Below are 27,415 nucleotides of genomic sequence, written 5' to 3' on the forward strand. Positions count from 1 at the left end.
CCGGGTGTTCCAGGCAGAGCCGGCAATTGGCGCCGTAGTGACGTAACGTGATGACGTCTCCTTCCGGCAGATGACTGAAAAGGAAGTGGAGCCGCGCACGCGCGCTGCCTTCTCGTACACTGAGGCTCCAACATGGAGGTGTTTGTTAACGCTCCGAGGTTCAGGTGTAACCTGGTGTTTCCGGACGGTTCTGTGGTCGGAGACGTTCTGACCCGGTTCATCCAGACACAGGTAAGAGACACGTCACAGCGAGGCGGGGAAACGGAGTCAATCCACGGGGAAATGTTTGAATCCGGTGTGAGCGTCGCTGTTAGCCGACATGCTAACGTTAGCTAACAAACACCGAGTGTAAACAGTTTGTGAAACTGGTTCAGTCTGTTTAAACGACAATGACCGTTTCTCCGGTCTTTTCTCGGTAAATCAGCGACGTTGAACTTTGGTCTCTGTGTGTTTTTATCCGGTGTTTGTGACGGAGGACGTCACCTGTGCTTAGTTGACCTGGCGAGCTTAGTTTGGAACATGGAACATGGAAGCTTAACAAATCCAGCGATGTGTTTATGTGAACCGAGGAAAGATGAAACGCACAGTCGCCTACTTTATACACATGAACGCCACATGAGTCCGCTGTGTTGATATGGGTGAGCGATGCTCACACCATCAGTTACAAGCTGTGTGTTTGGTTTAGTGAGGACAATATCTGTCCTTTTTTTTTTTTTACCAAAAAGATGTTTCGGGTTGTTGACTGCAGGTGATGTTGAAACGGACACGCATTTTATCTGGTGATGTATATGTGTTGTTCAGTGAGGTCTTCAATATCTCATCACACTAAACTGGTTCCTCTACCTGAAAATGACGAGTCTGCGACCGACAACATGTTAGCAACATCTGGAGCACAGCTAGCTAAAAAGTAAACAAATGTCATCAGTTAAACTGGAACACCGGTGCTCCAGGTGGTTCAGGGATTTTAGTCTGCAAAGTGAAAAACCTCACACATCATCAGTTAATGTGAAATCTCAACTTACAGACCATGAGACGTTCAGGGAATTAGAACCACATGTGTCAGTGAAGTGGTCCTGGTGTGTTTGTGTGTTTACTGCACGTGAATTTGAGCTTTGACATGATGCTCATCCAGGTGTTGACCAGGTCACATCAGTCTGTTGTCTGTAGGTTTAGATTTAAACGTCTCACACAGACTCCAGAGTGTGAACACCTGGAGAACAGGAAGTGAAAATGTAAAGAAAGATGACCAGGTAAACTAGTGTAACATGAGTGTGATGTTGTTTCTGTTCAGACCTGATCAGCAGCTGAGTCTGGATCAGATCAGACCACAGTCTGTTTTAATACGTTTGTTCAGATTCTGTTTCTCTTGATATTATTTCATCACTTTTATACTTAGATCACTCAGAGTAAAAAAAGGAGATGTCACTTTATTCACGTCAGAAAGTCCTGAGCAACGTTTTATTCTCAGTGTCTTCATGTGAACCTGGTATCTGTCAGTCTGACCTCTGACCTCGGTGTGTCTCTGCAGGGAGTTTCCTCTGAGGATTTCTACGTGGTCAGAAACGGTCATCGGTCGGATCTAGAGGATCCTCTGCAGCATGGAGCCATCTATCACCTGGAGCCCCGCCTCTGTGGAGGGAAGGGAGGTCAGTCCAGGAAATACACCGATCTGTCTGTTCAACAGCTGTTTTCACAACCCGAGGATGAAACTCTGAAACTCTCTGATCTGTTTCAGGGTTCGGCTCGATGCTCCGAGCTCTCGGCGCTCAGATCGAGAAGACGACGAACCGCGAAGCCTGCAGAGATCTGAGCGGACGGCGTCTCCGAGATGTAAACCATGAGAAAGAGTGAGTCTCAGAGAACTCAGGTTACAGCAGAGTAAACTGCATCTGGTTTTCACTTCACTGATGATTGTTCGGACGATTTCAGCCGAGACGTCAGAAGCGAGGAGGAGTGAAACTCTCTCATCACTGAAACTGTTCTTCTTCTGTGGTGGCTGCAGGATGGCGGAGTGGCTGAAGAAGCAGGCGGAGCGTGAGGCGGAGAAGGAGCAGCGTCGTCTGGAGCGTCTGCAGAGGAAACTGTCTGAACCCAAACACCAGTTCACTGACCCAGAGTACCAGCAGCAGTGCCATGACCTGTCGGAGAGACTCGAGGATTCGGTGCTCAAAGGTGTGTGGGGGGGGGATAGCTGTCCAGGTGTGTCGTTTCGTCCTTTGATGGTTTAAGTATTGATCTTGGTCTGAAACTTCCGGTACCTGTCACGTGTTTCAGGTCTGCAGGCGTCGTCCAGCGGTCTGGTGAAGGTCGACGACGTCTCGGCAGCAAAGAGACCAAACTCAGATCCCAGCGAAGAGCCGGAGAAGAAGAAGAAGAAGATGACAAAGACGCCAGCAGCTTGTTTCTGGTGAGCCGCCTGTTTCAGTCCGTTTTTTCTAAGGATGATGTTTCTGGGAATTTCAACCTTTGTTGACAGAGTAAAGAGACGGAGAGGAATTTTAACCAGAGGAGGTTCAGCTTTATTTTGAAAAGGTTCAGTTTTATTTTGAAAAGGTTCAGTTTGAGTCTTAAAGGTTTGGTTTGTGACTGACGAAACAGCCCCTTCGCCACTAGAAGAGGGAAACATTTCACTCTGGGTGGAAACAGATGTGATGCTGAAGCTTTTATTTTGGTGACAGTGTTTTTGAATCTGTCGTCATGGTTACAGGACGGGGGTGGGGGAGCTGGACGAGCTGATGAGCTCAGAGGATGACGACGAGTCTCCGTCCACTTCCTCCTCTAGCTGTGGAGCTGTCACTGTGACAACGCGGAGAGAGGAGGTGGAGCCTATGCAGAGCAGCAGGTAAGAACCAGATCCACCTCAGACCAGATCCAGAGTCCAGATTCAGGTCCACACATTAGTTTTATACTTTAATGACATAATTTCTAATGGAATTCTGACCCCCCCCCTCCAGCTCATCCTCAGACAACCAGGAATCTCCTGAGACCTCCACAGACCAGACCCTCAGACCCTCAGAGGACCAGAAGCCTCCTGAGTCCTCCACAGACCAGACCCTCAGACCCTCAGAGGACCAGAAACCTCCTGAGTCCTCCAGAGCATCAGTGGAGTCCAGCTGTCAGGCTCAGCAGGTCAGTTTGTCCTCTCTCTGCTGCCGTACTTTTTTTATTTCCTGTGATGTGATGAGAAACCAAACACAGGGTGAGCTTGTTTTGCTCTTTAGCACCGCCCTGCTGGTCACAGGGTTTCTGCAGGTAACCCTGTATAAATCCTGAGATCCTCGTCACAACATCATGTTAACGTCTGAATGAATCACTGAAAATAAAAACATTCGATCACAAAATAAACAAATACAAATAATTTACTCAAGAAAAACTCCGGTTTCTTCACTGATGTAATTTCTTTGAGTAAATGAAGCAGACGTAATATTTCTCTCCCGTGTTGTGTTTGCAGCAGCAGCGTCGCTCTGCAGTGGATCTGTCCTCGGTGTCGTCGGCTGATCAGCTGGAGTCTCTGGGTCTGGATGTCCTAAAGGTGGAACTGATGTCTCGGGGGTTGAAATGTGGGGGGACGCTGTTGGAGCGCGCCGCTCGACTCTTCTCAGTCAGAGGACTGAGACCGGATCAGATTGACCCGGCTCTGCTCGCCAAACCAGGCAAGGCCAAGAGGAAGTGAAGAAGTCAGAGGTCATTAGATTAAAGGAACAGTTGGGTGGTTCTCACTCAGAGGGTTTTTATTTTTGTGTGAACACTGTGGTTTTCTCATGTTGTTTTTTTCTTCAGAAAGCTCTGGAAAACGTCAGTAAGTGGGCACTGAGTGAAGCTCAACTTTCAAACTTAGATTTAGTCTTTTTGAAGTTTTACGTCCACATTCTGTGTTTTCCAGACCTGAGCTGAGGAGGACTGAGATGTGGTTGAGTACAGTTAAAGTCAATAAGTGAACCTTTGAGTAAAGTCATCAACCAGGCAGAGATTTTACAGCTAAACTTTATTTAGTTAAAGACTCTGAGTTTGTTTGTGGATCAGAAGCTGCTTTGTACCTGTTGAGTTTCTGTCAAACTGTTTAAAGCTTTTATTAAAACGTCTTAAACCAAAACAAGTCTCACGTGTTTTGTTCTGACCTCCATTGGTTTCACTTGTTTTCTAATGTACAGGTGTTCTCTGTCTGTGACCACACCCGCCTCAGTGATGCACTGTGAAATGTACTTTATTACTGCAGCTTGCTTTATCAGTGATTTTATCAGTATTGAAGGAGACCTGACGACCCAGTCCTCAGTCATCCTCAGACCTCTGAGCAGCAGAGGATGATGGGAGGACGTTGTTAGAAGCCAGGGTTCCAGGAAGTGACCTGAGGAGAGGCCACGTTCTCAAAACAGACAAGGACGTCGCCAGGTTTGAAGTCCATGTTACCATGTACCGACAGACCGCACTCCATCCCCGTCCTCACCGACTGAACGTCATCTTTGTGGTGCTTCAGCGTCATCACAGAACCTGCAGAAAACACCACAGCAATGTTAGAGCTTGACGTCAGCTGCATCGGGTGTTTTCACAAGACTTTAACTGTGACAAATGTTCCTCAGGTGTGGACCACAAGAACAGACAGGATCCTGAACCAGGTCTCACTCACCCTCCCAGATGGTGTCCTGTCCTCGGATCAGTCTGAACTTGTGTCGCCGGTCCAACAGACCTTTCTGAACCCGACAGCCGGCCACAGGAACCTTCTTCTTCCCCACAGAAACTTCAAACATAGCGAGAACCGTCGCCTCACCTGGGGGACAGGTAACAGGTATGAGTTGTAATACAACAGAGCGTGCTCTGTTTAGTTTGTACCTGGAAGTAAACCTTCAAACCTGATGAACTGGTGCTGGTCAGTGACTCTGGAGTTTTACTCACCAAGAATGTTCTCTACAACATGTGGGGGCAGTTTGCTGCTCAAGTCGTCCTTCAGCTGATCAATCAGTTTGTAGATAACAGTGTGGAGTCTGAGTGGGACGCCTTTCTTTGTCGCTAGCTGCTGCACCGTTTTACTCGCCCTGACGTTGAAGCCGTAAATGGAACCTGAAGAGTGTGTTTAGGGAACAGGTTTCAAAATCAGGTCAAAACATTGACACCATACTATACTATAACATATTCTAATGGTTTTGGATGCCTTAAAATACTATGACATTTTTTGACCCTTTTTGACGTCGTAGTATAGGAAGGCATCAGAAAGTCAGAAAAAATATCACAGTATAGTAAGGTGTCAAAAAATGTCATAGTATAGTAAGGTGTCAAAAACGATGAAAAGACATCATAGTATAGGAATTCGTGAAAAACCCAGAAAAAATGTCATAGTATAGTAAGGCGTCAAAAATGGTCAAAGAATGTCATAATATAGTAAGGTGTTAAAAAATGTCATAGTATAGTAAGGTATCAAAAAGGGTTAAAAAATGTCATAGTATAGTAAGGTGTCAAAAAGGGTTAAAAAATGTCATAGTATAGTAAGGTGTCAGAAAGGGTCAAAAAACGTCATAGTATAGTAAGGTGTCAAAAAATGTCATAGTAAGTTGTCAATAAATGTCATAGTATAGTATGGTGTCAAAAAGGGTCAAAAAACGTCATAGTATAGTAAGGTGTCAAAAAGGGTCAAAAAATGTCATAGTATAGTAAGGTGTCAAAAAGGGTCAAAAAATGTCATAGTATAGGAATTTGTCAAAAAATCCAAAAAAATGTCATAGTATAGTAAGGTGTCAAAAAGGGTCAAAAAATATCATAGTATAGTAAGGTGTCAAAAATGGTCAAAAAATGTCATAGTATAGTAAGGTGTCAAAAATGGTCAAAAAATGTCATAGTATAGTAAGGCGTCAAAAACGGTCAAAAAACGTCATAGTATAGTAAAGCGTCAAAAAGGGTCAAAAAATGTCATAGTATAGTAAGGAGTCAAAAATGGTCAAAAAATGTCATAGTACAGTAAGGTGTCAAAAAGGGTCAAAAAACGTCATAGTATAGTAAGGTGTCAAAAATGGTCAAAAAATGTCATAGTATAGTAAGGCGTCAAAAAATGTCAAAGTATAGTAAGGTGTCAAAAACGATGAAAAGACATCATAGTATAGGAATTCGTGAAAAACACAGAAAAAATGTCATAGTATAGTAAGGCGTCAAAAATGGTCAAAGAATGTCATAATATAGTAAGGTGTTAAAAAATGTCATAGTATAGTAAGGTATCAAAAAGGGTTAAAAAATGTCATAGTATAGTAAGGTATCAAAAAGGGTCAAAAAATATCATAGTATAGTAAGGTGTCAAAAAATGTCATAGTAAGTTGTCAATAAATGTCATAGTATAGTAAGGTGTCAAAAAGGGTCAAAAAATGTCATAGTATAGTAAGGTGTCAGAAAGGGTCAAAAAATGTCATAGTATAGTAAGGTGTCAAAAAGGGTCAAAAAATGTCATAGTATAGGAATTTGTCAAAAAATCCAAAAAAATGTCATAGTATAGTAAGGTGTCAAAAAGGGTCAAAAAATATCATAGTATAGTAAGGTGTCAAAAATGGTCAAAAAATGTCATAGTATAGTAAGGTGTCAAAAACGATGAAAAGAGATCATAGTATAGGAATTCGTGAAAAACCCAGAAAAAATGTCATAGTATAGTAAGATGTCAGAAAGGGTCAAAAAATGTCATAGTATAGTAAGGTGTCAAAAAGGGTCAAAAAATGTCATAGTATAGTAAGGTGTCAGAAAGGGTCAAAAAATGTCATAATATAGTAAGGTGTCAAAAAGGGTCAAAAAACGTCATAGTATAGTAAGGTGTCAAAAAGGGTCAAAAAATGTCATAGTATAGTAAGGTGTCAAAAAGGGTCAAAAAATGTCATAGTATAGGAATTTGTCAAAAAATCCAAAAAAATGTCATAGTATAGTAAGGTGTCAAAAATGGTCAAAAAATGTCATAGTATAGTAAGGTGTCAAAAATGGTCAAAAAATGTCATAGTATAGTAAGGCGTCAAAAACGGTCAAAAAACGTCATAGTATAGTAAAGCGTCAAAAAGGGTCAAAAAATGTCATAGTATAGTAAGGAGTCAAAAATGGTCAAAAAATGTCATAGTACAGTAAGGTGTCAAAAAGGGTCAAAAAACGTCATAGTATAGTAAGGTGTCAAAAATGGTCAAAAAATGTCATAGTATAGTAAGGCGTCAAAAAATGTCAAAGTATAGTAAGGTGTCAAAAACGATGAAAAGACATCATAGTATAGGAATTCGTGAAAAACACAGAAAAAATGTCATAGTATAGTAAGGCGTCAAAAATGGTCAAAGAATGTCATAATATAGTAAGGTGTTAAAAAATGTCATAGTATAGTAAGGTATCAAAAAGGGTTAAAAAATGTCATAGTATAGTAAGGTGTCAGAAAGGGTCAAAAAATATCATAGTATAGTAAGGTGTCAAAAAATGTCATAGTAAGTTGTCAATAAATGTCATAGTATAGTAAGGTGTCAAAAAGGGTTAAAAAATGTCATAGTATAGTAAGGTGTCAGAAAGGGTCAAAAAACGTCATAGTATAGTAAGGTGTCAAAAAATGTCATAGTAAGTTGTCAAAAAATGTCATAGTAAGTTGTCAATAAATGTCATAGTATAGTAAGGTGTCAGAAAGGGTCAAAAAATGTCATAGTATAGTAAGGTGTCAAAAAGGGTCAAAAAATGTCATAGTATAGTAAGGTGTCAAAAAGGGTCAAAAAATGTCATAGTATAGGAATTTGTCAAAAAATCCAAAAAAATGTCATAGTATAGTAAGGTGTCAAAAAGGGTCAAAAAATGTCATAGAATAGCAAGGTGTCAAAAACGATGAAAAGAGATCATAATATAGGAATTTGTGAAAAACCCAGAAAAAATGTCATAGTATAGTAAGGTGTCAGAAAGGGTCAAAAAATGTCATAGTATAGTAAGGTGTCAAAAAGGGTCAAAAAATGTCATAGTATAGTAAGGTGTCAAAAATGGTCAAAAAATGTCATAGTATAGTAAAGTGTCAAAAAGGGTCAAAAAATGTCATAGTATAGTAAGGAGTCAAAAACGGTCAAAAAACGTCATATTATAGGAATTTGTCAAAAAATCCAAAAAAATGTCATAGTATAGTAAAGCATCAAAAAATGTCATAGTATAGTAAGGCGTCAAAAAATGTCATAGTATAGTAAGGTGTCAAAAACGATGAAAAGAGATCATAGTATAGGAATTCATGAAAAACCCAGAAAAAATGTCATAGTATAGTAAGGTGTCAGAAAGGGTCAAAAAATATCATAGTATAGTAAGGCGTCAAAAACGGTCAAAAAACGTCATAGTATAGTAAAGCGTCAAAAAGGGTCAAAAAATGTCATAGTATAGTAAGGAGTCAAAAATGGTCAAAAAATGTCATAGTACAGTAAGGTGTCAAAAAGGGTCAAAAAACGTCATAGTATAGTAAGGTGTCAAAAATGGTCAAAAAATGTCATAGTATAGTAAGGCGTCAAAAAATGTCAAAGTATAGTAAGGTGTCAAAAACGATGAAAAGACATCATAGTATAGGAATTCGTGAAAAACACAGAAAAAATGTCATAATATAGTAAGGCGTCAAAAATGGTCAAAGAATGTCATAATATAGTAAGGTGTTAAAAAATGTCATAGTATAGTAAGGTATCAAAAAGGGTTAAAAAATGTCATAGTATAGTAAGGTGTCAAAAAATGTCATAGTATAGTAAGTTGTCAATAAATGTCATAGTATAGTAAGGTGTCAAAAAGGGTTAAAAAATGTCATAGTATAGTAAGGTGTCAGAAAGGGTCAAAAAACGTCATAGTATAGTAAGGTGTCAAAAAATGTCATAGTAAGTTGTCAATAAATGTCATAGTATAGTAAGGTGTCAGAAAGGGTTAAAAAATGTCATAGTATAGTAAGGTGTCAAAAAATGTCATAGTATAGTAAGTTGTCAATAAATGTCATAGTATAGTAAGGTGTCAAAAAGGGTTAAAAAATGTCATAGTATAGTAAGGTGTCAGAAAGGGTCAAAAAACGTCATAGTATAGTAAGGTGTCAAAAAATGTCATAGTAAGTTGTCAATAAATGTCATAGTATAGTAAGGTGTCAGAAAGGGTCAAAAAATGTCATAGTATAGTAAGGTGTCAAAAAGGGTCAAAAAATGTCATAGTATAGTAAGGTGTCAGAAAGGGTCAAAAAATGTCATAGTATAGTAAGGTGTCAAAAAGGGTCAAAAAATGTCATAGTATAGGAATTTGTCAAAAAATCCAAAAAAATGTCATAGTATAGTAAGGTGTCAAAAAGGGTCAAAAAATATCATAGTATAGTAAGGTGTCAAAAATGGTCAAAAAATGTCATAGTATAGTAAGGTGTCAAAAACGATGAAAAGAGATCATAGTATAGGAATTCGTGAAAAACCCAGAAAAAATGTCATAGTATAGTAAGGTGTCAGAAAGGGTCAAAAAATATCATAGTATAGGAATTTGTCAAAAAATCCAAAAAAATGTCATAGTATAGTAAGGTGTCAAAAAGGGTCAAAAAATATCATAGTATAGTAAGGTGTCAAAAATGGTCAAAAAATGTCATAGTATAGTAAGGTGTCAGAAAGGGTCAAAAAATGTCATAGTATAGTAAGGTGTCAAAAAGGGTCAAAAAATGTCATAGTATAGTAAGGCTTCAAAAAAGGGTAAAAAAATGTCAAAGTATAGTAAGGTGTCAGAAAGGGTCAAAAAATGTCATAGTATAGTAAGGTGTCAAAAAGGGTCAAAAAATGTCATAGTATAGTAAGGCTTCAAAAAGGGTCAAAAAATGTCAAAGTATAGTAAGGTGTCAGAAAGGGTCAAAAAATGTCATAGTATAGTAAGGTGTCAAAAAGGGTCAAAAAATGTCATAGTATAGTAAGGTGTCAAAAAGGGTCAAAAAATGTCATAGTATAGTAAGGCTTCAAAAAGGGTCAAAAAATGTCAAAGTATAGTAAGGCGTCAAAAACGGTCAAAAAAACGTCATAGTATAGTAAAGCATCAAAAAATGTCATAGTATAGTAAGGCGTCAAAAAATGTCATAGAATAGTAAGGTGTCAAAAAATGTCATAGTATAGTAAATTGTCAAAAAATGTCATAGTATAGTAAGGCGTCAAAAATGGTCAAAAAATGTCATAGTATAGTAAGGTGTCAAAAAGGGTCAAAAAACGTCATAGTATAGTAAGGTGTCAAAAAGGGTCAAAAAATGTCATAGTATAGTAAGGAGTCAAAAACGGTCAAAAAACGTCATATTATAGGAATTTGTCAAAAAATCCAAAAAAATGTCATAGTATAGTAAAGCATCAAAAAATGTCATAGTATAGTAAGGCGTCAAAAAATGTCAAAGTATAGTAAGGTGTCAAAAACGATGAAAAGACATCATAGTATAGGAATTCGTGAAAAACCCAGAAAAAATGTCATAGTATAGTAAGGCGTCAAAAATGGTCAAAGAATGTCATAATATAGTAAGGTGTTAAAAAATGTCATAGTATAGTAAGGTATCAAAAAGGGTTAAAAAATGTCATAGTATAATAAGTTGTCAATAAATGTCATAGTATAGTAAGGTGTCAAAAAGGGTTAAAAAATGTCATAGTATAGTAAGGTGTCAGAAAGGGTCAAAAAACGTCATAGTATAGTAAGGTGTCAAAAAATGTCATAGTAAGTTGTCAATAAATGTCATAGTATAGTAAGGTGTCAGAAAGGGTCAAAAAATGTCATAGTATAGTAAGGTGTCAAAAAGGGTCAAAAAATGTCATAGTATAGTAAGGCTTCAAAAAGGGTCAATAAATGTCATAGTATAGTAAGGTGTCAGAAAGGGTCAAAAAATGTCATAGTATAGTAAGGTGTCAAAAAGGGTCAAAAAATGTCATAGTATAGTAAGGCTTCAAAAAGGGTCAAAAAATGTCAAAGTATAGTAAGGTGTCAGAAAGGGTCAAAAAATGTCATAGTATAGTAAGGTGTCAAAAAGGGTCAAAAAATGTCATAGTATAGTAAGGCTTCAAAAAGGGTCAAAAAATGTCAAAGTATAGTAAGGCGTCAAAAATGGTCAAAAAATGTCATAGTATAGTAAGGTGTCAAAAAGGGTCAAAAAACGTCATAGTATAGTAAGGTGTCAAAAAGGGTCAAAAAATGTCAAAGTATAGTAAGGCGTCAAAAACGGTCAAAAAAACGTCATAGTATAGTAAAGCATCAAAAATGTCATAGTATAGTAAGGCATCAAAAAATGTCATAGAATAGTAAGGTGTCAAAAAATGTCATAGTATAGTAAATTGTCAAAAAATGTCACAGTATAGTAAGGCGTCAAAAATGGTCAAAAAATGTCATAGTATAGTAAGGTGTCAAAAAGGGTCAAAAAACGTCATAGTATAGTAAGGTGTCAAAAAGGGTCAAAAAATGTCATAGTATAGGAATTTGTCAAAAAATCCAAAAAAATGTCATAGTATAGTAAGGTGTCAAAAAGGGTCAAAAAATATCATAGTATAGTAAGGTGTCAAAAATGGTCAAAAAATGTCATAGTATAGTAAGGCGTCAAAAAGGGTTAAAAAATGTCATAGTATAGTAAGGTGTCAGAAAGGGTTAAAAAATGTCATAGTATAGTAAGGTGTCAATAAATGTCATAGTATAGTAAGGTGTCAAAAAGGGTTAAAAAATGTCATAGTATAGTAAGGTGTCAGAAAGGGTCAAAAAACGTCATAGTATAGTAAGGTGTCAAAAAATGTCATAGTAAGTTGTCAATAAAATGTCATAGTATAGTAAGGTGTCAGAAAGGGTCAAAAAATATCATAGTATAGTAAGGTGTCAAAAATGGTCAAAAAATGTCATAGTATAGTAAGGCGTCAAAAAGGGTTAAAAAATGTCATAGTATAGTAAGGTGTCAGAAAGGGTTAAAAAATGTCATAGTATAGTAAGGTGTCAATAAATGTCATAGTATAGTAAGGTGTCAAAAAGGGTTAAAAAATGTCATAGTATAGTAAGGTGTCAGAAAGGGTCAAAAAAACGTCATAGTATAGTAAGGTGTCAAAAAATGTCATAGTAAGTTGTCAATAAATGTCATAGTATAGTAAGGTGTCAGAAAGGGTCAAAAAATGTCATAGTATAGTAAGGTGTCAAAAAGGGTCAAAAAATGTCATAGTATAGTAAGGCTTCAAAAAGGGTCAAAAACTCTCAAAGTATAGTAAGGTGTCAGAAAGGGTCAAAAAATGTCATAGTATAGTAAGGTGTCAAAAAGGGTCAAAAAATGTCATAGTATAGTAAGGCTTCAAAAAGGGTCAAAAAATGTCAAAGTATAGTAAGGCGTCAAAAACGGTCAAAAAAACGTCATAGTATAGTAAAGCATCAAAAAATGTCATAGTATAGTAAGGCGTCAAAAAATGTCATAGAATAGTAAGGTGTCAAAAAATGTCATAGTATAGTAAATTGTCAAAAAATGTCATAGTATAGTAAGGCGTCAAAAATGGTCAAAAAATGTCATAGTATAGTAAGGTGTCAAAAAGGGTCAAAAAACGTCATAGTATAGTAAGGTGTCAAAAAGGGTCAAAAAATGTCAAAGTATAGTAAGGCGTCAAAAACGGTCAAAAAAACGTCATAGTATAGTAAAGCATCAAAAAATGTCACAGTATAGTAAGGCATCAAAAAATGTCATAGAATAGTAAGGTGTCAAAAAATGTCATAGTATAGTAAATTGTCAAAAAATGTCATAGTATAGTAAGGTGTCAAAAAGGGTCAAAAAATATCATAGTATAGTAAGGTGTCAAAAATGGTCAAAAAATGTCATAGTATAGTAAGGCTTCAAAAAGGGTCAAAAAATGTCAAAGTATAGTAAGGCGTCAAAAACGGTCAAAAAACGTCATAGTATAGTAAGGCGTCAAAAAGGGTAAAAAAATGTCATAGTATAGTAAGGTGTCAAAAAGGGTCAAAAAATGTCATAGAATAGTAAGGTGTCAAAAACGATGAAAAGAGATCATAATATAGGAATTTGTGAAAAACCCAGAAAAAATGTCATAGTATAATAAGGTGTCAGAAAGGGTCAAAAAATGTCATAGTATAGTAAGGTGTCAAAAAGGGTCAAAAAACGTCATAGTATAGTAAGGCGTAAAAAAGGGTCAAAAAAATGTCATAGTATATTAAGGTGTCAAAAAGGGTCAAAAAATGTCATAGTATAGTAAGGAGTCAAAAATGGTCAAAAAATGTCATAGTATAGTAAAGTGTCAAAAAGGGTCAAAAAATGTCATAGTATAGTAAGGAGTCAAAAACGGTCAAAAAACGTCATATTATAGGAATTTGTCAAAAAATCCAAAAAAATGTCATAGTATAGTAAAGCATCAAAAAATGTCATAGTATAGTAAGGCGTCAAAAAATGTCATAGTATAGTAAGGTGTCAAAAACGATGAAAAGAGATCATAGTATAGGAATTCATGAAAAACCCAGAAAAAATGTCATAGTATAGTAAGGTGTCAGAAAGGGTCAAAAAATATCATAGTATAGGAATTTGTAAAAAAATCCAAAAAAATGTCATAGTATAGTAAGGTGTCAAAAAGGGTCAAAAAACGTCGTAGTATAGTAAGGCGTCAAAAAGGGTCAAAAAAATGTCATAGTATAGTAAGGTGTCAAAAACGGTCAAAAAACGTCATAGTATAATAAGGTGTCAAAAATGGTCAAAAAATGTCAAAGTATAGTAAGGTGTCAAAAACGATGAAAAGAGATCATAATATAGGAATTTGTGAAAAACCCAGAAAAAATGTCATAGTATAGTAAGGTGTCAGAAAGGGTCAAAAAATGTCATAGTATAGTAAGGTGTCAAAAAGGGTCAAAAAAACGTCATAGTATAGTAAGGCGTAAAAAAGGGTCAAAAAAATGTCATAGTATAGTAAGGCGTAAAAAAGGGTCAAAAAAATGTCATAGTATATTAAGGTGTCAAAAAGGGTCAAAAAATGTCATAGTATAGTAAGGCGTCAAAAACGGTCAAAAAACGTCATAGTATAGTAAAGCGTCAAAAAGGGTCAAAAAATGTCATAGTATAGTAAGGTGTCAAAAAGGGTAAAAAAATGTCATAGAATAGTAAGGTGTCAAAAACGATGAAAAGAGATCATAATATAGGAATTTGTGAAAAACCCAGAAAAAATGTCATAGTATAGTAAGGTGTCAAAAAGGGTCAAAAAATGTCATAGTATAGTAAGGAGTCAAAAACGGTCAAAAAACGTCATATTATAGGAATTTGTCAAAAAATCCAAAAAAATGTCATAGTATAGTAAAGCATCAAAAAATGTCATAGTATAGTAAGGCGTCAAAAAATGTCATAGTATAGTAAGGTGTCAAAAACGATGAAAAGAGATCATAGTATAGGAATTCATGAAAAACCCAGAAAAAATGTCATAGTATAGTAAGGTGTCAGAAAGGGTCAAAAAATATCATAGTATAGGAATTCGTCAAAAAATCCAAAAAAATGTCATAGTATAGTAAGGCGTCAAAAAGGGTCAAAAAAATGTCATAGTATAGTAAGGTGTCAAAAACGGTCAAAAAACGTCATAGTATAGTAAGGTGTCAAAAATGGTCAAAAAATGTCATAGTATAGTAAGGAGTCAAAAAATGTCATAGTATAGTAAGGAGTCAAAAAATGTCATAGTATAGTAAGGTATCAAAAAGGGTTAAAAAATGTCATAGTATAGTAAGTTGTCAATAAATGTCATAGTATAGTAAGGTGTCAAAAAGGGTCAAAAAATGTCATAGTATAGTAAGGTGTCAAAAACGGTCAAAAAACGTCATAGTATTGTAAAGCGTCAAAAAGGGTCAAAAAATGTCATAGTATAGTAAGGAGTCAAAAATGGTCAAAAAATGTCATAGTATAGTAAGGCTTCAAAAAGGGTCAAAAAATGTCAAAGTATAGTAAGGTGTCAAAAACGGTCAAAAAACGTCATAGTATAGTAAAGCGTCAAAAAGGGTAAAAAAATGTCATAGTATAGTAAGGTGTCAAAAAGGGTAAAAAAATGTCATAGAATAGTAAGGTGTCAAAAACGATGAAAAGAGATCATAATATAGGAATTTGTGAAAAACCCAGAAAAAATGTCATAGTATAGTAAGGTGTCAGAAAGGGTCAAAAAATGTCATAGTATAGTAAGGTGTCAAAAAGGGTCAAAAAATGTCATAGTATAGTAAGGCGTAAAAAAGGGTCAAAAAAATGTCATAGTATATTAAGGTGTCAAAAAGGGTCAAAAAAATGTCATAGTATATTAAGGAGTCAAAAATGGTCAAAAAATGTCATAGTATAGTAAAGTGTCAAAAAGGGTCAAAAAATGTCATAGTATAGTAAGGAGTCAAAAACGGTCAAAAAACGTCATATTATAGGAATTTGTCAAAAAATCCAAAAAAATGTCATAGTATAGTAAAGCATCAAAAATGTCATAGTATAGTAAGGTGTCAAAAAGGGTCAAAAAATGTCATAGTATAGGAATTTGTCAAAAAATCCAAAAAAATGTCATAGTATAGTAAGGTGTCAAAAAGGGTCAAAAAATATCATAGTATAGTAAGGTGTCAAAAATGGTCAAAAAATGTCATAGTATAGTAAGGCGTCAAAAAGGGTTAAAAAATGTCATAGTATAGTAAGGTGTCAGAAAGGGTTAAAAAATGTCATAGTATAGTAAGGTGTCAATAAATGTCATAGTATAGTAAGGTGTCAAAAAGGGTTAAAAAATGTCATAGTATAGGAATTTGTCAAAAAATCCAAAAAAATGTCATAGTATAGTAAAGCATCAAAAAATGTCATAGTATAGTAAGGTGTCAAAAAGGGTCAAAAAAATGTCATAGTATAGGAATTTGTCAAAAAATCCAAAAAAATGTCATAGTATAGTAAGGTGTCAAAAAGGGTCAAAAAATATCATAGTATAGTAAGGTGTCAAAAATGGGTCAAAAAATGTCATAGTATAGTAAGGCGTCAAAAAGGGTTAAAAAATGTCATAGTATAGTAAGGTGTCAGAAAGGGTTTAAAAAATGTCATAGTATAGTAAGGTGTCAATAAATGTCATAGTATAGTAAGGTGTCAAAAAGGGTTAAAAAATGTCATAGTATAGTAAGGTGTCAGAAAGGGTCAAAAAACGTCATAGTATAGTAAGGTGTCAAAAAATGTCATAGTAAGTTGTCAATAAATGTCATAGTATAGTAAAGGTGTCAGAAAGGGTCAAAAAATGTCATAGTATAGTAAGGTGTCAAAAAAGGGTCAAAAAATGTCATAGTATAGTAAGGCTTCAAAAAGGGTCAAAAACTCTCAAAGTATAGTAAGGTGTCAGAAAGGGTCAAAAAATGTCATAGTATAGTAAGGTGTCAAAAAGGGTCAAAAAATGTCATAGTATAGTAAGGCTTCAAAAAGGGTCAAAAAATGTCAAAGTATAGTAAGGCGTCAAAAACGGTCAAAAAAACGTCATAGTATAGTAAAGCATCAAAAAATGTCATAGTATAGTAAGGCGTCAAAAAATGTCATAGAATAGTAACGGTGTCAAAAAATGTCATAGTATAGTAAATTGTCAAAAAATGTCATAGTATAGTAAGGCGTCAAAAATGGTCAAAAAATGTCATAGTATAGTAAGGAGTCAAAAACGGTCCAAAAAACGTCATATTATAGGAATTTGTCAAAAAATCCAAAAAAATGTCATAGTATAGTAAAGCATCAAAAAATGTCATAGTATAGTAAGGCGTCAAAAAATGTCATAGTATAGTAAGGTGTCAAAAACGATGAAAAGAGATCATAGTATAGGAATTCATGAAAAACCCAGAAAAAATGTCATAGTATAGTAAGGTGTCAGAAAGGGTCAAAAAATGTCATAGTATAGTAAGGTGTCAAAAAGGGTCAAAAAACGTCATAGTATAGTAAGGCGTAAAAAAGGGTCAAAAAATGTCATAGTATAGTAAGGCGTAAAAAAGGGTCAAAAAAATGTCATAGTATATTAAGGTGTCAAAAAGGGTCAAAAAATGTCATAGTATAAGTAAAAAGAGTCAAAATCATAGTAAGGAGTCAAAAATGGTCAAAAAATGTCATAGTATAGTAAAGTGTCAAAAAGCGGTCAAAAAATGTCATAGTATAGTAAGGAGTCAAAAACGGTCAAAAAACGTCATATTATAGGAATTTGTCAAAAAATCCAAAAAAATGTCATAGTATAGTAAAGCATCAAAAAATGTCATAGTATAGTAAGGCGTCAAAAAATGTCATAGTATAGTAAGGTGTCAAAAACGATGAAAAGAGATCATAGTATAGGAATTCATGAAAAACCCAGAAAAATGTCATAGTATAGTAAAGGGTGTCAGAAAGGGTCAAAAAATGTCATAGTATATAAGGTGTCAAAAAAGGGTCAAAAAACGTCATAGTATAGTAAGGCGTAAAAAAGGGTCAAAAAAATGTCATAGTATAGTAAGGCGTAAAAAAGGGTCAAAAAAATGTCATAGTATATTAAGGTGTCAAAAAGGGTCAAAAAATGTCATAGTATAGTAAGGTGTCAAAAACGGTCAAAAAACGTCATAGTATAGTAAAGCGTCAAAAAGGGTCAAAAAATGTCATAGTATAGTAAGGCGTCAAAAAACGGTCAAAAAACGTCATAGTATAGTAAAGCGTCAAAAAGGGTAAAAAAATGTCATAGTATAGTAAGGTGTCAAAAAGGGTAAAAAATGTCATAGAATAGTAAGGTGTCAAAAACGATGAAAAGAGATCATAATATAGGAATTTGTGAAAAACCAGAAAAAATGTCATAGTATAGTAAGGTGTCAGAAAGGGTCAAAAAATGTCATAGTATAGTAAGGTGTCAAAAAGGGTCAAAAAATGTCATAGTATAGTAAGGCGTAAAAAAGGGTCAAAAAAATGTCATAGTATATTAAGGTGTCAAAAAGGGTCAAAAAATGTCATAGTATAGTAAGGAGTCAAAAATGGTCAAAAAATGTCATAGTATAGTAAAGTGTCAAAAAGGGTCAAAAAATGTCATAAGTATAGTAAGGAGTCAAAAACGGTCAAAAAACGTCATATTATAGGAATTTGTCAAAAAATCCAAAAAAATGTCATAGTATAGTAAAGCATCAAAAAATGTCATAGTATAGTAAGGCGTCAAAAAATGTCATAGTATAGTAAGGTGTCAAAAACGATGAAAAGAGATCATAGTATAGGAATTCATGAAAAACCCAGAAAAAATGTCATAGTATAGTAAGGTGTCAGAAAGGGTCAAAAAATATCATAGTATAGGAATTTGTCAAAAAATCCAAAAAAACGTCGTAGTATAGTAAGGCGTCAAAAAGGGTCAAAAAAATGTCATAGTATAGTAAGGTGTCAAAAACGGTCAAAAAACGTCATAGTATAGTAAGGTGTCAAAAATGGTCAAAAAATGTCATAGTATAGTAAGGCGTCAAAAAATGTCAAAGTATAGTAAGGTGTCAAAAACGATGAAAAGACATCATAGTATAGGAATTCGTGAAAAACCCAGAAAAAATGTCATAGTATAGTAAGTTGTCAATAAATGTCATAGTATAGTAAGGTGTCAAAAAGGGTTAAAAAATGTCATAGTATAGTAAGGTGTCAGAAAGGGGTCAAAAAACGTCATAGTATAGTAAGGTGTCAAAAAATGTCATAGTAAGTTGTCAATAAATGTCATAGTATAGTAAGGTGTCAGAAAGGGTCAAAAAATGTCATAGTATAGTAAGGTGTCAAAAAGGGTCAAAAAATGTCATAGTATAGTAAGGCTTCAAAAAGGGTCAAAAAATGTCAAAGTATAGTAAGGTGTCAGAAAGGGTCAAAAAATGTCATAGTATAGTAAGGTGTCAAAAAGGGTCAAAAAATGTCATAGTATAGTAAGGTGTCAAAAAGGGTCAAAAATGTCATAGTATAGTAAGGCTTCAAAAAGGGTCAAAAAATGTCAAAGTATAGTAAGGTGTCAAAAAGGGTCAAAAAAATGTCATAGTATAGTAAGGTGTCAATAAATGTCATAGTATAGTAAGGTGTCAAAAAGGGTTAAAAAATGTCATAGTATAGTAAGGTGTCAGAAAGGGTCAAAAAACGTCATAGTATAGTAAGGTGTCAAAAAATGTCATAGTAAGTTGTCAATAAATGTCATAGTATAGTAAGGTGTCAGAAAGGGTCAAAAAATGTCATAGTATAGTAAGGTGTCAAAAAGGGTCAAAAAATGTCATAGTATAGTAAGGCTTCAAAAAGGGTCAAAAACTCTCAAAGTATAGTAAGGTGTCAGAAAGGGTCAAAAAATGTCATAGTATAGTAAGGTGTCAAAAAGGGTCAAAAAATGTCATAGTATAGTAAGGCTTCAAAAAGGGTCAAAAAATGTCAAAGTATAGTAAGGCGTCAAAAACGGTCAAAAAAACGTCATAGTATAGTAAAGCATCAAAAAATGTCATAGTATAGTAAGGCGTCAAAAAATGTCATAGAATAGTAAGGTGTCAAAAAATGTCATAGTATAGTAAATTGTCAAAAAATGTCATAGTATAGTAAGGCGTCAAAAAGGGTCAAAAAATGTCAAAGTATAGTAAGGCGTCAAAAACGGTCAAAAAAACGTCATAGTATAGTAAAGCATCAAAAAATGTCATAGTATAGTAAGGCGTCAAAAAATGTCATAGAATAGTAAGGTGTCAAAAAATGTCATAGTATAGTAAATTGTCAAAAAATGTCATAGTATAGTAAGGTGTCAAAAAGGGTCAAAAAACGTCATAGTATAGTAAGGTGTCAAAAAGGGTCAAAAAATGTCATAGTATAGGAATTTGTCAAAAAATCCAAAAAAATGTCATAGTATAGTAAGGTGTCAAAAAGGGTCAAAAAATATCATAGTATAGTAAGGTGTCAAAAATGGTCAAAAAATGTCATAGTATAGTAAGGCGTCAAAAACGGTCAAAAAACGTCATAGTATAGTAAAGCGTCAAAAAGGGTCAAAAAATGTCATAGTATAGTAAGGAGTCAAAAATGGTCAAAAAATGTCATAGTATAGTAAGGCTTCAAAAAGGGTCAAAAAATGTCAAAGTATAGTAAGGCGTCAAAAACGGTCAAAAAACGTCATAGTATAGTAAGGCTTCAAAAACGGTCAAAAAATGTCAAAGTATAGTAAGGCGTCAAAAACGGTCAAAAAACGTCATAGTATAGTAAGGCGTCAAAAAGGGTAAAAAAATGTCATAGTATAGTAAGGTGTCAAAAAGGGTCAAAAAATGTCATAGAATAGTAAGGTGTCAAAAACGATGAAAAGAGATCATAATATAGGAATTTGTGAAAAACCCAGAAAAAATGTCATAGTATAATAAGGTGTCAGAAAGGGTCAAAAAATGTCATAGTATAGTAAGGTGTCAAAAAGGGTCAAAAAACGTCATAGTATAGTAAGGCGTAAAAAAGGGTCAAAAAAATGTCATAGTATATTAAGGTGTCAAAAAGGGTCAAAAAATGTCATAGTATAGTAAGGAGTCAAAAATGGTCAAAAAATGTCATAGTATAGTAAAGTGTCAAAAAGGGTCAAAAAATGTCATAGTATAGTAAGGAGTCAAAAACGGTCAAAAAACGTCATATTATAGGAATTTGTCAAAAAATCCAAAAAAATGTCATAGTATAGTAAAGCATCAAAAAATGTCATAGTATAGTAAGGCGTCAAAAAATGTCATAGTATAGTAAGGTGTCAAAAACGATGAAAAGAGATCATAGTATAGGAATTCATGAAAAACCCAGAAAAAATGTCATAGTATAGTAAGGTGTCAGAAAGGGTCAAAAAATGTCATAGTATAGTAAGGTGTCAAAAAGGGTCAAAAAACGTCATAGTATAGTAAGGCGTAAAAAAGGGTCAAAAAAATGTCATAGTATAGTAAGGCGTAAAAAAGGGTCAAAAAAATGTCATAGTATATTAAGGTGTCAAAAAGGGTCAAAAAATGTCATAGTATAGTAAGGTGTCAAAAACGGTCAAAAAACGTCATAGTATAGTAAAGCGTCAAAAAGGGTCAAAAAATGTCATAGTATAGTAAGGCGTCAAAAACGGTCAAAAAACGTCATAGTATAGTAAAGCGTCAAAAAGGGTAAAAAAATGTCATAGTATAGTAAGGTGTCAAAAAGGGTAAAAAAATGTCATAGAATAGTAAGGTGTCAAAAACGATGAAAAGAGATCATAATATAGGAATTTGTGAAAAACCCAGAAAAAATGTCATAGTATAGTAAGGTGTCAGAAAGGGTCAAAAAATGTCATAGTATAGTAAGGTGTCAAAAAGGGTCAAAAAATGTCATAGTATAGTAAGGCGTAAAAAAGGGTCAAAAAAATGTCATAGTATATTAAGGTGTCAAAAAGGGTCAAAAAATGTCATAGTATAGTAAGGAGTCAAAAATGGTCAAAAAATGTCATAGTATAGTAAAGTGTCAAAAAGGGTCAAAAAATGTCATAGTATAGTAAGGAGTCAAAAACGGTCAAAAAACGTCATATTATAGGAATTTGTCAAAAAATCCAAAAAAATGTCATAGTATAGTAAAGCATCAAAAAATGTCATAGTATAGTAAGGCGTCAAAAAATGTCATAGTATAGTAAGGTGTCAAAAACGATGAAAAGAGATCATAGTATAGGAATTCATGAAAAACCCAGAAAAAATGTCATAGTATAGTAAGGTGTCAGAAAGGGTCAAAAAATATCATAGTATAGGAATTTGTCAAAAAATCCAAAAAAACGTCGTAGTATAGTAAGGCGTCAAAAAGGGTCAAAAAAATGTCATAGTATAGTAAGGTGTCAAAAACGGTCAAAAAACGTCATAGTATAGTAAGGTGTCAAAAATGGTCAAAAAATGTCATAGTATAGTAAGGCGTCAAAAAATGTCAAAGTATAGTAAGGTGTCAAAAACGATGAAAAGACATCATAGTATAGGAATTCGTGAAAAACCCAGAAAAAATGTCATAGTATAGTAAGTTGTCAATAAATGTCATAGTATAGTAAGGTGTCAAAAAGGGTTAAAAAATGTCATAGTATAGTAAGGTGTCAGAAAGGGTCAAAAAACGTCATAGTATAGTAAGGTGTCAAAAAATGTCATAGTAAGTTGTCAATAAATGTCATAGTATAGTAAGGTGTCAGAAAGGGTCAAAAAATGTCATAGTATAGTAAGGTGTCAAAAAGGGTCAAAAAATGTCATAGTATAGTAAGGCTTCAAAAAGGGTCAAAAAATGTCAAAGTATAGTAAGGTGTCAGAAAGGGTCAAAAAATGTCATAGTATAGTAAGGTGTCAAAAAGGGTCAAAAAATGTCATAGTATAGTAAGGTGTCAAAAAGGGTCAAAAATGTCATAGTATAGTAAGGCTTCAAAAAGGGTCAAAAAATGTCAAAGTATAGTAAGGCGTCAAAAACGGTCAAAAAAACGTCATAGTATAGTAAAGCATCAAAAAATGTCATAGTATAGTAAGGCGTCAAAAAATGTCATAGTATAGTAAGGTGTCAAAAAGGGTCAAAAAATGTCATAGTATAGTAAGGTGTCAAAAAGGGTCAAAAAATGTCATAGTATAGGAATTTGTCAAAAAATCCAAAAAAATGTCATAGTATAGTAAGGTGTCAAAAACGGTCAAAAAACGTCATAGTATAGTAAAGCGTCAAAAAGGGTCAAAAAATGTCATAGTATAGTAAAGCGTCAAAAAGGGTAAAAAAATGTCATAGTATAGTAAGGTGTCAAAAAGGGTCAAAAAATGTCATAGAATAGTAAGGTGTCAAAAACGATGAAAAGAGATCATAATATAGGAATTTGTGAAAAACCCAGAAAAAATGTCATAGTATAGTAAGGTGTCAAAAAGTCAGAAAAAATATCATAGTATAGTAAGGTGTCAAAAAGGGTCAAAAAATGTCATAGTATAGTAAGGCGTCAAAAAGGGTCAAAAAAGTGTCATAGTATTGGAATTTGTCAAAAAATCCAAAAAAATGTCATAGCATAGTAAAGCGTCAAAAAGGGTCAAAAAACGTCATAGTATAGGAATTCGTCAAAAAATCCAAAAAAATGTCATAGTATAGTAAGGTGTCAAAAAGGTTCAAAAAAGTGTCATAGTATAGTAAGGTGTCAAAAATGGTCAAAAAATGTCATAATATAGTAAGGTGTCAAAAAGGGTCAAAAAATGTCAAAGTATAGTAAGGCGTCAAAAACGGTCAAAAAACGTCATAGTATAGGAATTCGTCAAAAAATCCAAAAAAATGTCATAGTATAGTAAGGTGTAAAAATGGTCAAAAAAACATCATAGTATAGCAAGGCGTCAAAAATGGTCAAAAAATGTCATAGTATAGTAAGGTATCAAAAAGTGTCAAAAAAATATCATAGTATAGTAAGGTGTCAAAAAGGGTCAAAAAATGTCATAGTATAGTAAGGCGTCAAAAAGGGTCAAAAAAGTGTCATAGTATTGGAATTTGTCAAAAAATCCAAAAAAATGTCATAGCATAGTAAAGCGTCAAAAAGGGTCAAAAAACGTCATAGTATAGGAATTCGTCAAAAAATCCAAAAAAATGTCATAGTATAGTAAGGTGTCAAAAAGGTTCAAAAAAGTGTCATAGTATAGTAAGGTGTCAAAAACGATGAAAAGACATCATAGTATAGGAATTCGTGAAAAACCCAGAAAAAATGTCATAGTATAGTAAGGCGTCAAAAATGGTCAAAAAATGTCATAATATAGTAAGGTGTCAAAAAGGGTCAAAAAATGTCATAGTATAGTAAGGCATCAAAAAGGGTCAAAAAAGTGTCATAGTATTGGAATTTGTCAAAAAATCCAAAAAAATGTCATAGTATAGTAAGGCGTCAAAAAGGGTCAAAAAATGTCATAGTATAGGAATTTGTCAAAAAATCCAAAAAAATGTCATAGTATAGTAAGGTGTCAAAAAGGGTCAAAAAATATCATAGTATAGTAAGGTGTCAAAAATGGTCAAAAAATGTCATAGTATAGTAAGGTGTCAAAAATGGTCAAAAAATGTCATAGTATAGTGTTTGTACCTTTAAACGTTTCGGCCATGTTGACATCATTCTCTGAAACGTCTCCAATGCCAAAGTGAACGACGTCCAGTTCACACTGCTGATGAGCATCGTAACTATCCAGGATGTTCAAGATGGCCTCCACCGACCCGTCCACATCACCTGCAGGTCAAAGGTAAAGGTCAGTCAGCCGGTGATGTCAGTGGTATCGGAGCGTGGCGGTGCGTACCTTTGATGACGAGCGGCAGACTGAGCTCTTCATCCTCAGTTCTCTCACTCGGCCTCCCGGAGAACTTGGCCTTGTAGGCTCTGTACAGCGCCGCCTTCTTTTGCCTCCAGCTCAGGTGAGCCAGCTCCGCCCTCTCCTTCCTGTACTCCTGCAGGTGCTGTGTCTGTTTGAGCTCAATGGCGCTCCGCTCCTCCTCCAGCTTCATCTCCTCTTCCTCGTAGTTCCTCCACTCCACCACTTCTCTCGCTCGCTGCTGCAGGATGACAAACAGAGATGGTTCAGACAGGAAGTAGCAGCCAGGTGCTCCACACCTGAAACCACTGATGAGTCATGAGTAATGTCAGACCCGCTGCGAGTCGTGGTTTGTTCTCACCTCAGACTCAACCTCCAGGATGAGCTCTCCGGCCGATGGCAGCTCCTTCCAGCCGACCACCTCCACAGCACAGCTCGGCCCGGCCTCTGTCAGCGCCCGCCCGTTCTCATCGAACAGCAGACGGACTTTGGCCCAGCTCTTCCCCGCCACCAGGACGCAGCCGTGCCTCAGTGTCCCTCGCTGGACAATGGCTGTCGTTACAGGACTGAGGAGACACAGGACGGGTCGGTTACACTTCCTGTTTTCACTGGTTCTATGAGCTCGCAGAGACAGGTTCTGGTTCTGGTTCTGGTTCTCACCCTTTGCCTCTGTCGGTTCGACTCTCGATGACGAGTCCCTCCACGAGGCCGCTGGGCTCCGCCTTCAGCTCCAGGACCTCGGCCAGCGCTGCCGTGGCCTCCGTCAGAGCCAGCAGGTTGTCACCCTGACAACGACATGGCATCATCACGTTACATCACACTGACCTCCTCTGCCTGCAGGGGGCGCCACAGCTGACAGTGCTTCAGAAAAGTTTTCTACACATAAAGATTCTCTGCTGTGACCAGACTGTAAACCCGCAGAGACTCTGTCTGTGGGACCCATTTGATTATTGATCAGACCTTCAGAGCAGAGATGTGAATGGCCTGAACGTCTCCTCCGAACTCCTCACAGACGACATCGTGAGCGAGCAGCTCCCGTTTGACTCTCTGAGGATCAGCCTGAGGTTTATCGCACTTATTCACCGCCACAATCATTGGAACTGAAACATACAGTAGAAACAGAATAGAAAAACTTAGAAACTTATTAGAAACAGAATATAAACATTGTAGAAAACAGAGTAGAAACACAACAGAAACATTAGAAACAGTAGAACCACAGAACAGTGGAGGAGTTTTCCACCCTCAGGTGCAGCTCCTACCTCCGGCTCTCTTGGCGTGTTGGATGGATTCCACCGTCTGGTTCATGACGCCGTCGTCCGCCGCCACCACCAGGATGATGATGTCGGTGGCGTTGGCTCCACGGGCTCTCATGGAGGAGAAGGCGGCGTGACCCGGAGTGTCCAGGAAGGTGATCTTCTCACCTGAAGGCAACTCGACTGGAGGTAAAAACACACAGTTGTGACCTTATTCAAGACAAACTTTATCGTTAACTTCACAGACACAGTAACAGAACTGAACCTGAACCATTGATCAGCAGAAACACAACTGACCATTTGAGTGTGACCAGGTGAGTGTGACCAGGTGAGTGTGACCAGGTGAGTGTGACCAGGTGTTTACCCAAAAAGGCTCCGATGTGCTGTGTGATTCCTCCAGCCTCGGTGGAGACGATCTGACTCTTCCTCAAACTGTCCAGCAGCGTGGTTTTACCGTGATCCACGTGACCCATGATGGTGACCACCGGAGGGCGGGACACTAAGCAGGACGCATCAGCTGGAGGCCTGAGGGGGTCAGAGGTCAGAGGTCAGAGAACAGGAAGCAGGAACATGTTCTAATTGGTTGCTCTGTGGCGCCTTCCCATCTCTGTTACCTCCGGTGGGCATCCCTGTTGACCCTCTTCCTGGTCTCACTCAGTTTGGCCCATTTGAACTTCATCCCCGACCGAGTCACCACCTCCTTAATCGACCTCTCCTCCAGAACTGAGTCCTGATCCAGAGAGTCCAGATCCACCGGGCTGTTCAGCAGAGCCTCAAACACGTGGTCTGAAACACAAAACTTTAACTTTACTGAGCCAGTCTCTGAGGATATCGCCAGCCCGTGTCCTGTCAGACTTCCTGGTTCTTACCAACATCTTTGTTCATGGCCTTGGCGAGTGCTGCCACCGTCATCTTCTGAGTGATCTCCACTTCCTGTTTGTAGACTTTAGGTTTGACTGCCTGTGGTTTGTGACCTTTGACCTGCAGGCACATCACACCATCAGACACCAGGCGAGAGCAGACAGAGGCTTCCTATTGGCTGTCAGATAAACAGGTAGGCTGTTGAACTCACCTTTTTGGGTATGTACTTCCTGTTCTGCTGACAGGTAAGCAGGGGGGCGGAGGTTCGAGCGGGACAGAGGAGGGGTGGAGACAGGAAGCTGCTGAGCAGAACGGGGTCGGCGTGGACGAGCCGCCGTGCCCCCCGCATCACTGATGACATCACACTCATACCTGCACAGACACACACACAGGGAGAGGGAGAGGGAGGGAGAGAGATGGAACATTAAGCAACAGGAAACGTCTGCCATCAGTCATGGTTGAATAATCCCACAGCACCTAAACGCACCAGCACAGACAGAAGCTGCAGGTTTATCACATGAAACCATAGTTATAGTGTTTAGTGTTAAACCTCAGGACAGAGCAGGATCTGCTGGAGTCCAGATCCAGTATCTGTTCAGGTTCTGTGGTATGTGAATCAGCGCCGAATCAGCCAGTACAAACTAATATCTCATAAAAATCCTCAGGTGTAGTTTGCTCAGGTATGATGACCTGGCAGAATTAAATCACCACATTTTTCAGTGAAGTCTGGTACAGCGGATTTCACACGTAACCGCGTGTAAAAACTTGTAAACCTGTCAGGACTCAGGAACACGGCCTCAGGTAAACTGTGGTTCTGTTTCCGTTTATCTCACCTGTTGGAGTTGTGTTTCTTCTCTCAGTTCATCCTCAGATTAAGATTTCACCGTGAGACTGAGCAGCGACAGGGCGCCGCCATGACACTTCACTGACAGACCGAGAAGAACCGCCACCGCCTCCTGTCGGCGGGAGGCGGAACTTCTTCTTCTTTGTTTCTGAAGGAGGTCGGATCGTTTTCAGTGAGGGACAGAGGAAATATTGATCAGTTATTGAAATAAAAGTGTCACAACTACACAACAACTTTATACAAGAGACACAACTTTAATCTGAAGACGTATTCAGTTTCTTTTAATTTAAAGCTAAAAAATAACAAGTAA

The 27,415-nt window shown here is 36.4% G+C and overlaps 2 protein-coding genes across 3 annotated transcripts; one reads left to right on the plus strand and one right to left on the minus strand.

Moving 5' to 3' along the window:
* The first annotated feature begins 62 nt into the window (after positions 1–62).
* sde2 (SDE2 telomere maintenance homolog (S. pombe)) lies at positions 63–4,096 on the plus strand. 2 transcript variants are annotated; one of them, XM_018674744.2, is made up of 8 exons: positions 63–231; positions 1,529–1,646; positions 1,736–1,847; positions 2,003–2,172; positions 2,275–2,407; positions 2,708–2,842; positions 2,955–3,129; positions 3,452–4,096. In XM_018674744.2, the coding sequence occupies exons 1-8, from the start codon at positions 133–135 to the stop codon at positions 3,671–3,673; spliced, it is 1,164 nt and encodes a 387-aa protein (XP_018530260.1). In that variant the 5' UTR covers positions 63–132; the 3' UTR covers positions 3,674–4,096. The 2 variants fall into 2 exon arrangements, with proteins under 2 accessions (XP_018530260.1, XP_018530261.1); XM_018674745.2 differs by having other exon boundaries at positions 3,455–4,096.
* mtif2 (mitochondrial translational initiation factor 2) lies at positions 3,967–27,259 on the minus strand. Its single transcript, XM_018674724.2, has 14 exons — positions 27,095–27,259; positions 26,473–26,633; positions 26,270–26,381; positions 26,015–26,186; positions 25,765–25,925; positions 25,407–25,583; positions 25,108–25,247; positions 24,808–24,932; positions 24,509–24,713; positions 24,136–24,388; positions 23,928–24,068; positions 4,891–5,055; positions 4,625–4,765; positions 3,967–4,488 (listed from the first exon to the last, which is right to left on the minus strand). Exons 2-14 carry the CDS (start codon positions 26,629–26,631, stop codon positions 4,319–4,321), a joined length of 2,121 nt encoding a protein of 706 aa, XP_018530240.1. The 5' UTR covers positions 26,632–26,633; positions 27,095–27,259; the 3' UTR covers positions 3,967–4,318.
* Positions 27,260–27,415: the final 156 nt, after the last annotated feature.

Source organism: Lates calcarifer, linkage group LG5 (assembly GCF_001640805.2).
Source record: "Lates calcarifer isolate ASB-BC8 linkage group LG5, TLL_Latcal_v3, whole genome shotgun sequence".
NCBI classification, from domain to species: domain Eukaryota; kingdom Metazoa; phylum Chordata; class Actinopteri; family Centropomidae; genus Lates; species Lates calcarifer.